We start from the raw sequence: 18,856 nt of genomic DNA, 5'->3' as shown, positions 1-18,856 counted from the left end.
ATCACTTGAACAGCGCTACAATTGTTCAATGTGTTCTCCATTTTGGTCAACAACAGTTTCCATTCGAAGAACAGCATTTTCTACAGCAGAACGTAACGTCAACTGGAATAGCCAGTACAATGACGTCTAATGTCATCCTTCAGATCTGCCAGAGTTTGACATCCTTTCGAATACACCTGGTTCTTCAAAAAACCCCACAACCAGAAGTCGCATGGAGTGAGGTCCGGTGATCGGGGTGGCCAAGATGTCTGGAAACAGCGGCTGATAACCCGTTCGTCGTAAAGTGTTACCTTAGCAATCTTTGGACACAACGGTGGATGTCGGGTGGCGCACCATCTTGAACGAATATGGTATCCTGAAGGCACCCACGTTGTTGCAGTTCTGGTATTGCGAAATTTGCCATTTCATAATATCGCTGTCCAGTGACGGAATAGGTGCGGGGTTAGTCGGTGTTACCTCTTCAAAAAATTATGGCCCAATCATGAATGTGCCGTAAATCCACACCACACTGTCACTTTTGGAGAATGCAACGGGACCTCTTGGATAACTCGAGGGTTTTCTGTTGCCCAAATGCGACAGTTGTGCGTATTCACTTGTCCATTTAAGCAGAAGTGGGCTTCGTCACTCCAAAGGATGTTCCATGGCCAAGTGGTATCCACTGTCATTCATGCCAGAAACTGAAGTGTGTATGTGAAACGAATATCTGCATCACCATGCTTTAGCTGCTGTAGCATGTGCATCTTGTAAGGATAGTACCGCAACACCTGACGCATTACTAGCCTTACAGTGGAATATGGCATGTCCACTTCACGAGAAACAGCTGGCACACTTGAGCTACCACATGGAGAATGACTCGATAAATCCACGACAGCCATAGCCACATCTTCAACACGAGAGGAGTCCAATTGTTTTCGACCTCTACCTGATTGAACACTAAGATGTCCTGTCTTTCAAATTTCGCAATCATTTTGCGGAAAGCACAAACAGTCATGGGTCCCCGTGGGCCTTATGCGCTTCTGAAGCCTGAATTCTGTGATAGCCGCAGCTGCATTGTTGCTGTTCTGATAGTACAGCTTTACTAATAGCGCCTTTTCCTGCAACGTTGTTGGCATTGCTGCTGTAGTTCAGGCAAACATCTACTGTATGATTTTGAAGAGACTGCTTTGCTTTTATACAGTACAATAGAGCTGAGTAGTGGCGCTGTGGCAATAATTTACGATTATGCAAATAACTTACGTTATTTGCATAATCTAACTAAGATAGTTACGCGCCATACAGTGACAAACATTGTAACTAATTTTTTTCCCCAATAAATGGCGAGCGCATTCTTTATTGTACCTGTTGTCCAAATTTCTCTTCAGTACGAGCCTTAGAACTCGCTCCAAAGCCCTCTACATAGGATTACTTTAATTTTAACAACCCTGTACTTTTAGGATCTGTGAGTGATAAATGAAGCAGTTCCATGTGAATTGGTAGTGCTTAATTTTCTTAAATCCCAAACATCATATGTTGATTTCAACCTCTTAAATTTCATACATTGTATCGAATATATGAAAATTATCTTTATAAAAGATTTCTTATCCATCGTTTATTCCAGTTATACCACATGAATGACTCTTATCTGACAGTTTAATTTAATATGATATTCATATTTTTTCAGTAAGGTTATTACAGTGCTGTTGATGATATGATGTTACATCAGTAATTCTCTTGTTATCTTTGTTTCTGATATTGAGTTCTGGTTCAGCGTGAACACTACAATGGAGATGGGACTATGTTAGGTTCAGACACACACCATCCTCCAACGTATTGAGGACATCTAGCCACTGGGGATAACGGTGCTGATCCAGAGGTCATGACACGTAGATGGCAGTACCAGTTAAAAGTTAAATCTGAGAGGGATGCACAGAGGGATTCCATCTACGTGTCATTGAGAGTAGATGGAACAAAAAGGGGAAAAAAATAAACCCGGACCACTTCACAATAGGCCGAATAGTGACGCTAATATTCATTCCAATCCAGCTACCACCATTAATGGTCCCCAGAGCATATAGACAGTTGAAATGTATAGTGAAAGGAAATCACAATACTCTAACGAACAATTTGAGAAGCAGTTCACAGAACATGGATAAGTGTAGGACCAACAACCATTAGAAGAACCTGTTCTAGAGCAGCGGAAGAAAGCGATGTGGAGTGAGGAATTGCACTGCGGAGTCCATATCTCATGGACTCCGCAGTGCAATTGCCTATCCAAAGTAGTCCTTTGGATAAGCATTTGTATTAGCATGAAAAATGATCAGTGTTACAAAGTAAAATCAGTACAGCGGTAGTCTGGAGAAAAAAATGTGAGAAACCTACCAATTGTATCCAGTCCGGAGCCTAGAACTGAATCTATTTGCACACATGCACATTTGATGGGCACAATATCTGAGGGCCGAAACTAGATGTCTTAATTCAAGCAGAACTTTTGCAGCGTTATGGGAAAAGTGGACGAATTTAAAGTTAAAACATACCAAAGTATTCTTTATATTTTTTCTAACCCATTTTTTGAATTTTATTTAGTGTTTCAATACGTGTTGGAGGAGAGTATATCCGTAGTAGCAAGAGCAGATGCCTGTTCTTGCTGTTGCTACCCTTGAGTTCACAATCTCGGATGCAATTAGGTATTTAGTAGACGGAGGTCGTTAGACGAGGCTTTTATCATTTTGTTTTGTGCACTACGTTTTGTTTATAGTTATATGAGCAAGGACACGGAGAAATTTGTTATATTAAAATTCTAGAGATTAAATTATAATTTGTTGTCTATTGGTATTGTCAATCCTTGGCTTCTGAAAACAAACTCTTGTTCAACCTTTGAATTTGTCTTGAATCATTGTAACTAGGGAAGAAAGTTGTTTTTTTATTTTTTTTAAATAAACAATAAATTAGGGAATCTTCATCTTCTTGAATAACTTCCAAAGAACAAACTTAAATTATTATTTTATTAGTTACCATACATTTTGAACGTTTAGAGAAAATATTGCTATTAGTGCAAATAAGAAATCCACTCAGAAGTCCAGAATCGCAGTTCTGGTAGATTTTTTGGTGGTGACTTTTCAAGTACCAAAAATTATGCAGGTTTTGAAAAAAAATGGAGGACGACAAGGTCTCTAACAGGACGTGGTGACAAGGATCCAAGACTTTTGGATCCAGAAGTTAAGTCCTGAATTGTCCTGGTTTTTGTTTGCATATCCTGCATCTCATTATCCTTAAATTCGCCTGGAAAAGCATTATTAAATTCTTCCGGCCTCGAATATTCAGTGAGGGACCATGGACTTCATTTGTGTATTCAAAATTATTGGATATCTTAATTGTATTTAGTTTCTCAAAATTAAGTGGATTCAAGAAAACCTGAATTAAGATTTCTACGGGAAAAATAGTATTTAAGCCCCTTTACAGCAAATAAAGCCAAGGATAGTATTCCTCTGTTGTTATAATACCTTCTGTACATATTTAGAGAGTAAATATATTTGTATTTTTCGTGTTTTAACTTTTTTCTCAGGAAATTTTAATCCAGAGAGTGAGATGAGTGTGCAAATATTTCCAATCTGCACTAATCCAAGAGCACGCTGACGAGCGAGTGTGTTTACTATTTCCATTGAACATAAAACTTATAAGATGAAAAGTTACTGCGATGCATTTACTTCAATAAATATGAGTTGTAGATGCACAAAAAATTAAAGAAAAATAAATACGCGCAGAAAACCACCACTGAGGATTACTTCTTGTCTGTGTTTTTAAAAGTGTCTTCAAATTTCTGAAAAAAAAAAAAAAAAAGTTTATTCAACGGCACGATATGAAAATTAAAGGAAAAGAAAAAAAAACTATCCAAAAACACTATCCCTAAATAATTATAATACACTTTCGCAATAAGTGTTAGCTTCACTTAAACGCTTATTAAAAATGCTTCTGTAGAGTGAAAGAAAACATTGTTAATTTTTAATATTTTTTTTTTCACCATCCTGACAGAATCCTAGTGTGCAACTGGGCTTAATTAACATTGGCTGACGCAAGTTTTTTTTGTTTTTTTTTTTCCCTTTAATATCATACTGGTTCTTGAAAGAAATCTCGTGCAAACTAAGAGTGAGCGTGACGCCCCATAGCAACAACAATTAATATAAAATGTAATCTCTGGAGCGAAGGCATGCGCACCAAGTGAATTTGCTCATTTTACTTTGGCCATCAGAACAAATTTCTCTTTCCGAATCTATTTCTTAGTGTAGAATTTAGCTAAAAAAAAACTGTTTGTAAAGTGTCATTTTAACTTCTCTAGGGGAATGGGTATATGTTTTCAGCAGTTTACTGAACTGCAGTTAATTCTTCGCCATTAAAAACAATCAATCAATAACGAAAAGCCTTCCTAACATGCATGTTATAAGCAAACTCTTAAATAAATAGTTCATTGCGCTGCAGTAAAAACAAGAGAGGGGAAAAAAAGAAGCCAACAATGACAACGTGCTAAATACATCTTTTAGCTACTGAAAAATTTATTTGGCTATTCAGAGTCAGCTTGATACATCTGATTAGCGCTGTTAAGAGCCTTCATTCAATACCCTCGCAAGTAGCGAAGTGGATAGTGTCTGTACTCAGCTCATACCGTGTGGGAAAGGGCTGGGTTCGATCCCGTGGCAGATCGAAGTTGAGAACAACTTCCAGAGGGACGTAGTGGCAAATATAAGACCTTAAATATCTCAACTAAATGGGCCTCATTTTAAGATTTTGGAAGTGGTCCACCCGGAAATCTCCCGGTTTACCAGGAGGAAGAACTATGCGATCTTTTTTCACACATTTTGTCCGCTTCGCAGTGATTGTATGTTTACCATCCCGGAAATACCGGTTTTTCCATCCAGCAAAATAGTCAACAGTGCTGGATTTAAGCATAAACCAAATAAGTGAAGACTTAAATCTCGATGAGGAAGGGTCTTTGCCGTCTCCTGAGTATAGAAATGCGTAATTACATATTTTGGAGCGTCTTCACATGCTTAAGGCCTCATCCTGAGCTAATCTGCACTGCTAGCATCATTTGCTTATCGTAATGAATTCGACGCTCTTTCACACATCTCTTTTGAGTGTTCAAAAAGCCTAAAAGAGCCAGATCAGACTCTGGAGGATTTTCTAAGAATTCAAAATCAAATTTTGTAAAGGCGCCGAAAGCTTCACTAAATATGTAAAAATTAAAGCCTTCTTTATCTTCACCTTTTCTCCAATACTCGAACTATCACCGAACTAGCTTCTTTTCCAATAAAAAAAACTTTTTTTTATATAGGGGGCTCTCCCTGGTAAGCTCAGGCAATGCCCAGAATTTGCCCCAGCCAGATACTGCGCTCTACATCGCTGCATTGTGATTCTTGTCATCTTATTCATTGTCTAATTATGTACATTACGCTGCACATAATAGGAATTATAAAAACAGAAAGAATTGATTGCAAAGAGACTTGAAGTCAGAATACATTAATATTTTAAAAAATAACGAATTATGGCTGTTATCACTAGAACAAAAATAAAGGCAACTCATAGTCCTCAAGGTTATCACAAAGGACTCTTCGATTCAAACTCAAGTAAAATTTGTTTTAAATGGTACACAAAGGAACGAAAGGGATTATCGTACAATTTATACTCCCATCCTGAATGTTTATTTACCAACCATATTCAACAATTCACCGAACACCATTGGGTAGTATTTTAAACGATTTACCACTGTTGAATTTGATTGGGCTAACTGGAAAGATTGAACTAAAATTGTATTCCAGCTATCTCTCACAAAATAGGGATTGATCAAAGAACATCGTAAACATCTGAATTATTTCTTAAGTGTAGGTATACTACACTCATCTGTCTCCGCTGCAGACAAGAACCAGTAAGAAGTGAGCAAATGGAAAAACATTAGAACTGTTTCGACTCAAATATGTTAATAGCTTATTGAGATAAATAATTAAATTTAAAATTCTGGAAATTCTACTGGGTGACCAGCAGAATTTCCAATATTGATTTATTCAACTACTTGAGATTGTGTTATGTTATTCTGAAGATAATTTAACCACGGCGATGTACACGTGAGAAAAAATCAGAAAGAACTAAAAGGTATCAGAATGCAAATTCTGAACGCGTATATATTTTCTTGGTGTTTTAATCTCATCATCTCCCTCGTATGCATCTGTCAAGATTTGAAGCGTTTCTTAGGTGAAGCTTAACTTTGACGTTAATGATATTCCCTTGTCCTAGCAGTACTGAACGATACAGAAACCACTTGTCTAAACCTCTAGATGTCTTCGTGTTTGATATAACAACGAGGTCTTCTCTCGCATTGTGGTCTTTACTCTCGAAGTCTCATCGTTAAAGACAACGTATACTTACAGAGATGTGTGTGTGTCAGTCTTTTAACACAACGTAAATACCTTTTATTTGACTTGTGCTCACGTAACTATGGACACTTTTCGTCTTGGCACATATGACAAGGAGTCTGAGTGAGTTCCTTGAGAATGCTCACTTTTAAGTATGTTTGGATGTTCGTGGATCTGCTTGCATCAGAACATTATATAATAAGGGTGATGCGGCTTCTGATTTTGTAAATTAGAGGGTGAATTAATTTATCTGTTAGATGATTTAATGCGAGTCCTTACCAGGGAAAATTGTAGAGTTGTGGAGGAACATGAAATTGGCAACGTCGTGGGATGTTAGGCAAGGGTTATAGTTGAATATTTAATATTCAGTGACTGATGGTGACACTGAAGTGGAAAGAAAGATAAAATCTGAGTTTTGACATTCGGCCTTCAAAGTCCTTTATGTCTTCGGTTTTTCTGAGTTTGCAGAAGAGTCTTATTTGCCATCATAGAATTAGTCAATCTCAGCGGATGGAGTGGGGTTCTCCTTATGAGATATTGCCGGGATTTTCATCCCTTGAATGCGCTTCTATAGACAAAGTAGACAAGCTTTGGAACCGTGAAAATAATTATTTAACGCTGAATCACAGAATGCAGCTGAAACACAATTATAAGTAGGGAATCAACAAATATAATGTTTAATTTCTTGTGATACGTAGTACTTGGTGTACTACAATGTATAGTGAAAACTTACCAAGTACCGTTTCTGACATTATCTTACGATTTCACTTATTTGTCCATTCCATATAATATTTTAACCACATTCGTTCCATCCCTCTCTCCACTATGGTAGTTATAATTGAATAAAATAGGGTAACTGAAATTTCTAGCTGAATTATGGGTCCTAGATTTCTGCAATTCAATGCACTATCCGACATAATTTATGACTCAATTATAACAGATGGCAGAGCAAACAAAATGGAGCACTTAAGTTAGGCAAATATTAATTTAGCCAACTACAAGTTGGTTATCATTACAGCCATTAGAGATATAAAATAGGTAGTCAACTGCGTTAAGTGGATTACAAAAGCAAAAAGTGAAATTCAAATAGAACGCAGCCCGCTCTATATGTAGCATAAATTCCATTAATTTAGTAAATCCATTTGTTAATTTTACCCAGAATTGTTTGACTGACCGATTTTATTCTGGCCGTTTTACGAATGACTGATCTATAATTCTTGTGTTGTTTTGCACTTGTTAACCACGAAGGTGAATCATCAACTGGAAAGACGCTTACACGACTTAGATCACATTTGTAAACTGATTGACTTTATTGGCCAGAAGTTTTGGTCACCAGGATGATCTCTCTTTCTTCTCCCATTCACTCTCATAATTTCTAGACTTGCAGATTGTGAAAGTTTAATACTTTTCAAAATCTGGAAATTAGTATCTAATTTAGCCGATGTACTCCGATTTTCCATTACAATCGAAACTTACAGTGCACATTAAAAAGTCCACGAGTTGCTGTAAATTAACTCTGATCATTCCATGGCTGCAACATTAAGCTGGTAGTTGAAAAAAAGTTGGTAATTTCACCATTCTTTCGCTTTCTCCATTAACTAATACTGCGGCCGTTACTACGGCAACGTCATATTAAGAACTAGTTAGATTGCTTGCAGGCAACTTACACGTGTCTAAGTTCTTTCTAAGAATTGCAACTCTGTCTTTCAGATCTCCGAATCGAAAGGATGTAGAGGATCTAGTGAAGAGACTGGAACACATTCTACGCCTTCCCCGCGGGACCTTCTCCAATGTAAGGCAAGTGACAGGATTTCTTATGCTCTTCCTTTCTTACCTTAATGCAAGATGACGTTTGTTTTATCCTCCTCTTATCTATAAAGGAAACTAAAGATATAGTTTGTTGCGCCATCTTTCTTGCGACTTTGAGGTGTTAGTATTCAATAAAAAGGCGGAGATGTTTCAGATACCGATCAGTTTCTTTTTCTTGTGGCGTTTGCTAACGTCTTAAATAAGTGCATTTTCTTAGGGATGGCTATTACGAAAATAATATTCTATTTGGAGCAGAGTTTTATTAATTATTCTCTTATTTTTATATTTGGCAATAACAAACGCCCCTTCCTCCACCCCAACGGCTTTCATAACATTGAATGTACATTTGCTATTTAATCATTACTTCACAGTTCCTATAAAACTATCATTTCTCGCCCACTGAAACCGAAGTTAATGCGCCAAAAATTTCTAAACAACCAACCAATCCTTGTTTCCTAAACTCCAATTTCCCCCGAGTATCCGTTTCCTCCTAAGTATCACCAAATACTGAAATTATTATTACGAAGTAACACGTACGCATTGAAATTATTCGTAGATTTTGAGATTGGGTTGATTCAGCTCTGAGGAGTACAACGCTTCGATTAATAATTTCTTTTCCTTGAACCTGCTAAATTAAACTGGGATCATTCGACAACTGTCAGAATAGATCCACCAAATGTGTATAATCCCACGAGTAAATATCTAATTTCACAGGTGCATTCCAGACCTATCTTGCAGATGCAATCTCGAAGTGTAGTCTAATGAACATTAATCCAAAATTCCATCAAGGAATTGACTAATGATTCTACCTTAAAGGAGTTCCATGGAAAATTTGATCGTCATAGCAGAGTTTGCCTTTACAAAGCACCCGAAATTACCCTTGATAGAAACTGATTGTTTATTCTTTGGCTGCTAATAATTTATTAAATCCAACATCACGACGGGCAATGTTATTTAAACTCAGAATATAGTTTATGAATTAATTTTTTTTCTTCGCGTAGCGCCCCTCAGCGGCCAGTACTTCTACTGATAATAGATCATGTATCAAACGTGTGTAATATTTTTATTCTATATAAACTGCATTAAAGATTTTCTGTTAGATCTTAACAAGTGTAGACCATTGCTTCTTTTCGTCATATGATCTCAACATCTTTTGTTATAGATATACAGTAAAATTATTTGTAAGGGAAGGGCGAGAAAAACGAATAAAACAGGTAGCTTTTATTGAGTTAAGTAGCTGATGCTCCTAAAACCTTACAACAAACAAACCCCTCAGATTTCAATACCGATTATTGAATATATATATACAGGTCCACGACGTTGCCAGTTCTGGATCACGGATATGAATCAATTGATCTTTTGTTATTCAGCAGAGCCAATCTGCTGATCTCTAAAGGTCAGGTTCTGGTTGAATTTAACTCACAAGCCTGAGAGCGTTAGGCATCAGGATGCCACATATTTATGCTGGCAGGTGTGATGGGTTTCACTTGCTGTTTTGAGGGATTGATACTCGGTTCGAAGCACTTCAGGTGGTTTTCAAACACCTAGCCATTATTAAATAAAATAAAATAAAACTCTTACTCCTTTTGAGATGGCTGCAGCTGAGATAAAATTCGAAAAACCATATATAAGATGTGCTTCATTTCACAATATATTTTTAATACGACTTTAATTAAAAATAGAAACTGCCTATTAGTAGATAATCTTGAAAGCTATTTTCATTATGATTAGAAATTGTCGATGGTATACAAATGTCGCATTTCTCTCTCTCTCTCTCTTCATGAACTCACGAGAACATTTTATTACAGGATCGAGAAGAACCAGGTGACTTTCAAAGTGAATCCCAATCCTCAGAATCTGAACGCTTCCGATGTAGCGGCGAAGGCAGGTAAGTGTATTTAATTAGTCCGTGCAAGCAAGCCATTTTTAATTGATGACAAACCGACTAGTAGGTTCAGCATTAACGTATCAGTTGACAATTATGCAAACTTGGGTGTCGCACGCCGTAAGATGATTTTCTGATCTTTATTTTGAAGGATAATCTCCTACCAAAGAGGCACTTGAAACTGAAGTAATTTGGAGTGTTAATGACTCGGGCAATAAATTAACGCGTTCCGAACTGCGTGGGTTTCTCACGAGAATAGAAGCTACCTCTGTGAAGTTATATGGAAAGTTGGGGAAACAAAAGTTTTTAATTTCAACGCGCTCGGCCGAGTAGAAACGAAAAGCAATAATGGTGGTGGGTCATACTCCTATTTCGGAGAGCGCGTTTCGCAGCGTTGCTAATGCACCCGCTTACCTTGAAAACGTTTCGGATATTCCCTTGAAAGCTCAAGTCTATCTACTCCTAGTTTCTTTTATGCACATTTTAGTTGTAGCTTAGTATACGATTTCCAGTCTTCCATTTGTAGTCTTGAAGCGAAGCTAAAGTATGTACTAAAGAGAAATGGGTTTTGGAAATTCTCGCATCCATAAATTTCGGAAGCCGTGTTAAAAGGTATTTGCTGTTCTCGCCCTTCACCGGATCTTCCAAAAGGCCACCAGATTTAAGGATCGCAGCTTTGTGAAGGATGATTGGCTACAATATAGAGTTTCAGAGTACGATTGGTGAAGAAATTTGGCAGCGGGTGATGCTTGTTCTCAGCAATGTTCTGTGGTAGCAGTAAGGTAAGTAACTGAAAGGTTGTTTTATCACAGGAATGTTAGACTGGGTTTTTGTGGTGCGATTTCCGCTGTGAGTAAGCTTAAATTTGGATTTCTTTTACTGTCAAAAACTTGAACATTTTCCCCACATTTTAAGTTGTTTAGTAAACTAGCAAATTCAGGAATATATGCCGTTATGTTTTTGTAAGTAATTGTAAACTTTACCTTTTTACAATTTGAGTTGCAGGTGTTTTCACTTTCCCTTTTTAATATTACATTACTCAGATATTATTCAAGTATAAACAATAAAGGAAGCAAACTTATCTTTCGTTATATGGGATTAACTTAAGGAATTCAAATGTTTTATATAAACAATTATATAATAAAACCTTCGGTAATGTCTCTCAAACGATTATATAAAAATATATTATTATCATTAGCCATATGGTGCTAGGAAAAATTTCTGAGTTACCCTGAGAGAAAGAAAAGAGTCAGAAGGAGAATGGAATCACCAAGAAAGAGGAGGATGATGGTATCCAGCTTAGAATCCTTGGTGTACCAAGCGCATACTCACCAGATGTGAGCCCCTGGGGTTGATGTTTACTTCTAAACTTCGTTATATTGTAATCATAGACCATAGTTGTGCGTGGCCATATTAGAGACCCTTCTTTGATTTCAACAAGATTGTAGCACACGGACGGCTCAAATGAGAAAAAATATTTTAATATACGTAGGTTTCAAACTAGCTTCTTCCTGGTTACTGAATAATTCACTAACGAAAGCATCAAATATTTGATATTTCACTCAGGAATCCATCGAACGAGAAGAGGACAATTGAAAATAGCATACGCAGCAGGGACCTAAAAATCATTGGGCCTTTATGAGAAAGAACTATCACAAGTCTGCGTTATCGTCTCCAAACAGAAAGATCGAAAAATATTGTAGCCTCAGTTTACAGAAAAACCACTCTTCACAGCCACGAATCCCACTTCATATAACTTACTTTCCGAATGTGATTCTGGAAGATAAAATTGCAACTTTTATCGGGTCATTCGAATTTCCAGAAATACTTCAAAATTCTCTGAATGCAATAAAATATGCTCAATACTTAAGATTATTTGTATACAAGATAGTTGTGATGCTTTGTACTCGTATCTTGCACGGTCAGAAATGTTCAAGATACAAATAACAGAAATTAAAGTTACAAATCAGTAACTTTAATTTCATTATAATTTTGAGGATGTCGTAATAAATTTAACATTGTAAATTTGCACACAGTCACCAGCAGGCGTATCATCCCTCTTGAAGACTGCGTAGTTTTTCTTCTTACTGGAAACTCCGATTTTTCATCCAGCAAAATTAGCAAATCGATTACTGATTGCACTTAAATTAGACACATTATATATACCAATGTCTTTTGTTCCTGGTTACCTTGACGCTAATTCTAAAATATAAATATAGAAACTGAAGCATACCCCAGTCTCTTTATGATCCTTGCATAATAATCATAAAATACTGTTTTTAATTTTTAAAATACGGAAGATCAAGCAAATTACTTTGGTGTTCAATGAGATATTTAGAGATAATAGCGTAGAGAAAGAGTGCTGCTGCTGCCTCAGTTATTATAATATAGGCGAAGATAAATCTATAGACTCAACCGAAAACAACGACAACATTGAATTCTGGGATTAGATTATCTTACACGATTTTAAGAAGGAAATGCAATTAGCAAAACTTTCAGAGGAACGAAAAATCCAAAAGAAAGCTTTACTAGCATGCCCAAGCCGTTAACCTATTATGTATTTAATGGATTTATTACCGGGATGCTTCTCACACTGACATAATGTCATAAACACTGCTTAACTTCGGCTAGATCCCGTTGGACAATGAAATTAAGGTCACGGGTGTAAGCAAATGGCAAATAATCGAATAACCTTCGGCTAAGTGTGCCTTCAGAGAGCCAAATGCGACCGAGTTCGCCCAGCAAAGTCACCAGCGGAATTCAATTTTCGCCATGTCTTTTACAAAGACGAGTCACCTGAGACCAAAAATTACCACAGTTATCCTCTTCATTTGAAGCAATGTATGAACTAGGATGATTTGGTGTTGGTACAGGCTAGTCCAATCTGACCAGTACGCAAATTAAGAACGTTGTCTGAATCGGATTCCGAAGTATGGCAGCCTCTTTGTATTTTCGGGTGATAACGTATTGCTTACGGTATTAATGGAGCAGTCTGCAACGTTACCCCCCCCCCATTTATCACTGATTTGTGGCTGCGCTATATACAGAAATATCAGTGAAATGTGATCTTGACTACCGAGAGGTGAGAATGAGTTTAGAGGAAATGGGATTAAAGATTTAATAATTCCAGTCTGTTGTTTGTTCGTTCTCCAAATATTGTTCGATAATTTCATGTAGGCGAGAGAGCCAATTCTAACGTGACACTATACACTTAAAATATTAAAATAACGTTTGCAAGAGATGCTGTGCGTAGTCATTTTATTACTACAAACTGCAACTTCCTGTCACATGGGAAGTCGTCGTAAAACTTGAATACAATTCTTCATTTTGACTTATGAATCCATGTTAGTCCATTTTATGCAGATCACATGACTTCGTCACAGATAATTTTACTTGGGATTGTTTTTTTCTTGATTCGATTCTGAATTCATTTCATGATATGAATTGATGAGTGTCTTGAACGAAAACCTGAGTACAAGTCATTCCTTTAATAATCTAATGGTTGGTAATCTAGAATTGGACGAACGAATGATAACAGTTACAATAAAAAAGATCGATAGATACATGGACAATAAATAAACCTCGCTATATCCAGGCTCTCATTAATATATAGTGACTAACGTCTAAGGTTTGAGAAATGTCTTGATTGAATATTTTATCTGAATTACTGCATTTGCAGTTTGTATTATTATGCAGGACTAAGCTACAGTTCTATCTGATATCGATCTTCAGATCTGAAAGGCATAATTTGAAAGGGAGTTTTGTACTAAATAAAAGAATAAATGAGGTCAAATCCCTTGGATAATAGATTCTGACTCGTCAGAAAATGAGCTGCCAGGATATAGGTAATGAAACATGTTGTACTACTTGTGTATTTAGTTACTGTTCTGTGAAGATGTATGTAATATGTACTGCTAATCTGGATTACCATTAGGTACTTTGATTGGTCTATAATTGCAGTAGTTCTTGGTTATTTAACTTAGTAAAAGGAAATGAGGCTTCGGTACACCGTGTCTGTGCTACAAGTTGCCTTAAACACCCCTGAAATCGTCTGGGTTTGATTTTCGAAGGATTTATTCTGTCAGCGACTGCAGAAACGTTTAAAAGGCTGATCAAGTGGTAGCGTGGTAGGCAAGCTATTTTGGTTTTGTGGGAGAGAATGTAAGGTATATGCAACTCTGATTTTTCACTTGAAAACCAACTTTACATTGTTTTCAGATACGTTACGCTGATCCTCACTACTTTGGCATTATAAGTTAGTAGGACTAAAATCCACACCCGCATAAACGTCCGGGTTCCATTCATAAAAATAAGCAATAGAAGCCAATCGTCTCTAGAACTCATATCTTGAAGAAATGCCTTAACTTTGAAACCCACCTCATCGCAATAACTGCCTTAAACTTTTTGGCGTCTTGTACAAGATTCTTATACGCCATAAACAGCGTAAACTCAACAATCATCCCTTTGAAGAAATTCTTGTACAAGAAAGTGATATGCCACAGCCATAAAAGAACTAAACATCCCTCCATTCACATCTCAAAATTATAAACCTCACCTGTGCTTCTCTCTCCTTTAGAACATGTTGTTGCATTCTAATATAAATGACCACCAAAGGTCCCTCTTTTAACGACTAAGCAGCGAAGCTGTTTTCAAGACGACCTAAGGAACACTTTGATAGCCACATCATGGTTGTTGTTAGGACCATATGGAATTTGAGTTTCCATTTCGGCTGGTGTATTGTGGCCTCATCTGACCGTGTACCATAAAACTCCCAACAAACCAGAATCGAATCGAAGCCTTTTCAATGCGGTGTTAGAGCAGCGCGTAGGAAACAGTAGATGGCAGCGATGCTGTCCACTGCGCTACTCGTGAGGATGAATTTTGGCGTGTCAGAGCTGAGTGTTCATCCGAAACTGTCAACAAAGGATGGAATTCTATAAAAGGAAAAACTCATGGCACATTCTCTGAATGTCTGTTAATTAGTTTCGCCAATTTTTCTACATTTTTGTATCGTAATTTCCAGAGTTTAATCTTCTGTTAAACATTGAGGTCATTTGTTTGGAATAATTCGAATCTTTGAAAAGAAATTAAGAGAACTTTTTTTTCTCATTTTCATATGCTAATTGGCTGGTTATCTTAAAAAAAACGTATTTTATGCCCTACATTTCAGATAAGTCCCAACAAGACGGAAAATAATTAGCAAAGCCATTTCAGGGAGATTAAGGCTTCATTAAAATCCCTACTTAGCACCTTTTTTCCCAGTAGTGAAGGAAGGAGGGTAGAATTAGAATCAATGTATTGTTCCAATAACTTTGGTTCTACTGGTTTTGTTACTTCGCTTAAATTTTGTGATATTAAATTAAACTTTGCCTCACATTTCAACTGTTCTTTTGTCCCAAACATCATCTGTTCTTGTAGTGAGAATGGAGTGTCCTCGACTCATTTAAGTGTACCTAATAAACGGAATGAGTCCTCGCGAGGAGAGAAAAATAACAGTCCGGGTGTTACACCAACAATTAGCTGTCTCTGCAAGAAATCCGATTTGAGGCACGCTTAATTAAAAATATATAATCCCCTAAGCTTGACCAGCGGTCCCTAAGGTCGTCCATTGTAAACACACATTGCCTGTACAGATAATTATGCATTTTAGCGATGTTTAGATAACTTTTTCGTTTGTATAATCTAAGATAATAGGTTATTAAGGAAATACTTGGGATTTAATGATGACAGTGAGGTTAGTGCAGAGTTTCTTAGAGTAATTCCTAATTGCATTTGTAGACTTCGTAGCGTTCATAGAAACTTCCGGATGAATCTTTTAATTGCAGTTTTAGGAGATTAGAACAGTGCACGGTAAAGAATGGAATTATTCCATTCACAAGCGTAACTCGTCTCAGGATGAAATAAACGTTTCATATATTTTTGAGATTTTTATTTTCCATAATCCATAAGTGGATGAAACTCTTTTGGAAATATTTTGTAATAAAACGAAACGTTTAAGGCGAATGAGTTATGTCGAAACAAGTAAAGCTATGAAAACACAACAATCTCATGTACCAAAGAAGAGGAGACATCCCTTAGGTACCAAAGTAGGGAGAAATAGCAATGGATAATCCATCAGGACAAAGCGAACACGCAGTTAATCCTAGAAGCGACTTTTTGTTTTGGAACATAATATTTTTAATGGAGTGTTTTATGGGGAACACAAGCATCATACATCACTGTCGGTGGTAGTTAGGTATAGTAAGAAGATAAAATAGACACCAGAACTACTTTATATTATTGTAGTGTTCTTGGTGAGTAGATTACTGGATTGGCTGAACTTTTTTCTGAAACTAAAATGGTCTAGTCTCCCAGACTACTCTTATATAAAATAGTCGGAGAACCCCGTGGAACAGAATTGTGTATTTTTTTCCAGTCTGTCTCTGCTTTATCAATAACTGAATTATTTTTTGTTAAATACTTTTAATGGATTGGGGGAGATCAACTGTTAATCCAACTAATACCTGTCTAATTTATGTTGGCAATTCAATTTTCACGTTTCTCCTCCAGTCTACAATTCTCGTTCAACGAGAAATATTCAAAACTCAAGAAGTCATACCGAATGGTCGCTAACATTCTGCTATTAATGCAATTTGGTGGTTGCACTGCAAGTGCTCCTATCTATAAATTATGTGTATATGCAAAGGGCTGCACCTGGAACGTCTGTTCAAGACCGCGTGTCTCTTTGAAGAACAGAATCACTGTAAAATGGCCAGAAATATGATTGGAGTAGGTTTATGTGAATAGTATGCATGTTCTGTTGTTGTCTTCTGGCTACTTGGTTACCCAGTCACCCGGAGAAATGATTCTGGGCACTCGTCCACACCACTGGAAGGTGGCGCAGTCCCAGTAGGGAACATACTGTCTCAAAGGAGACTCTCACCCACCCACTGTTGCCAGAAAATGGACCAGGATCTTCTGGGGCCAATTCCAGAAAGGAAAAATCGTGGTACTGGTTATTAAAACATAAAAGAGGAAAAAAAGCTAGTGATGCTGTTTAAGAGAAAAAAGCCAGTGGTGCTGTTAAGGGAAAAAAAAGGAAAGAGACAGAAATAGAAGATAAGGATACCATGTGATCAGTCTATGGTTAAATTCTTATTTTCACGAACTATCGAAGTAGTAAAATTAGTTTTAATACAGTTATGCTTTAACAAATTCCATACCTTACCCAACACTCCAAAGACTTACCTTGAGAGTCTTCAATAAGTACTCCTTTTGCAATCCAGGGTAATTGAAAGGTCATACTGGATGCCCTTTAAGATCAGACCAATGACATTTTTGCTTATACAAACCATAGAAATAAATAAATAAAAAAAATAAAAAAAATCTGATGTCCCACTCACACACGTGCGTATGGTGGGCTACTTTGGTTCCTCATTTCGGCGTTGATTCTCTTTCTGCGACAAAAGACCTCGGAGGCTAAGTTCTGAAGAGTTGAAGATTCGACAGTTGAGCCGAAATAGGTGGAGAGTTGGCTTGGACAATTATGGATCGCAAGATTATGATTTAAAATAAAGGCGTCAGAAACAGAACTGGATCAGAAATGGGACTTTGCATTGACGTCTCAGGTAATGAGGAAATTCCTAGAGCCGAGGAAGCTGAGTCATGGAAGGGTTTTTTTTTTTTTTTCTTTAGTGAGTCATGGAAGTCTGCAGAAGGGGATAGGGCAATAGTAGATTGACAGAAGATAAAAGTAGAGAGAGAAAGAGATGAGAGGGTGATATGCAAATAAGTCGCCAGTTTGTTGCAGAGACTCTGGACAACAACCACATATTAATTTCCATTTAAAATTATTATTATTATTGCTATTATTATTATTACTATTAAAATCAGTTTATTTCCAAAGAAACCTTGGGTCAGTCACCCCGGGATGGCTCTGTGTCAGAAGGGTGTGAATATTTACCGACTAAGGTGCGAGGAACACAATAAACAAGAGTACATGCGTGCTCGACCGCCGAGAAATTTACAGGATTATGATGATGCATGTTTTAAGGCCTTGGGGCACAGGCTGCACTTCGAAAATAAATGGAATAGCCCGTGACCTTGGAGACATGCCAAAACTGACTCTTCGAGAAGTAAGGCTCCTGCACGGAGATCACGTCAACAGAGTTTTGCTCTGGAGCCAGCCAAATATCATCCGTGAAAATTAGCAACCTATGTCCATTGCGTTTGGAAACCTTCAAGGTTTTATGGCGTGCAGGAGGAAGAATGGGAGAGAAATCCGTCATAAGACGTGTCATCCTGATTCACTCGAACGACAGAGTTGTTAGAGTGAACTCTCCATCAGCAGTTCTGAGCCGTATCATTTACAGGGGAAGGTTTTATCTCTCACTGAGTGCTGTGAAGCCCTCTTGTGCTCTTACAGTTAATGCAGACGGTCTGCTCCTCTTTCTATGGGGACCCCCGTGGGAAGCAGAGTTGGCAGAATCGCCTTCCTCTCCATACCGGATGGAAAAGACAATAGTTTGAGTCCCGTGGATGACGTGGGACATTTTTTTGGGCCTTTTTCCACAATGTGACTGAGTTAGTCGGTCTCAGGCGAGGACACAATAGTTTTTTCTCCCGGAAATTCTGGTTTTTCGACCAGTATTTGGCACATTATAGCCTTAGTTGCTGATGAGCCAATAAAACCCAAATCAAACTCAAACAAACTCTGGTTTTTCGTCGAGCAAACAGAAAATCGACCACAGAACACACAATTTACAGACAGTATGTAGGAACAATATGGCCTTAGTTGCTGACG

The 18,856-nt window shown here is 37.3% G+C and overlaps 1 protein-coding gene across 2 annotated transcripts in view; it reads left to right on the top strand.

Annotated features, from left to right (window-relative positions):
• IA-2 (tyrosine phosphatase IA-2) overlaps positions 1-18,856 on the top strand; it is a 462,789-nt gene that overhangs the window by 203,451 nt on the left and 240,482 nt on the right. For both annotated transcript variants that reach the window (XM_090374031.1, XM_090374023.1), the window contains 2 exons: positions 8,091-8,177; positions 9,998-10,077. In XM_090374031.1, coding sequence (XP_090230157.1) covers positions 8,091-8,177; positions 9,998-10,077 — 167 coding nt within the window. The remainder of the gene's footprint in view (positions 1-8,090; positions 8,178-9,997; positions 10,078-18,856) is intronic.

This window comes from Mastigoproctus giganteus, chromosome 1 (assembly GCF_048544385.1).
Source record: "Mastigoproctus giganteus isolate SK-2022 chromosome 1, ASM4854438v1, whole genome shotgun sequence".
Lineage (NCBI taxonomy): Eukaryota > Metazoa > Arthropoda > Arachnida > Uropygi > Thelyphonidae > Mastigoproctus > Mastigoproctus giganteus.
Note: the sequence above shows the minus strand (reverse complement) of the source record. Positions and strands in the feature narration are given on the sequence as shown.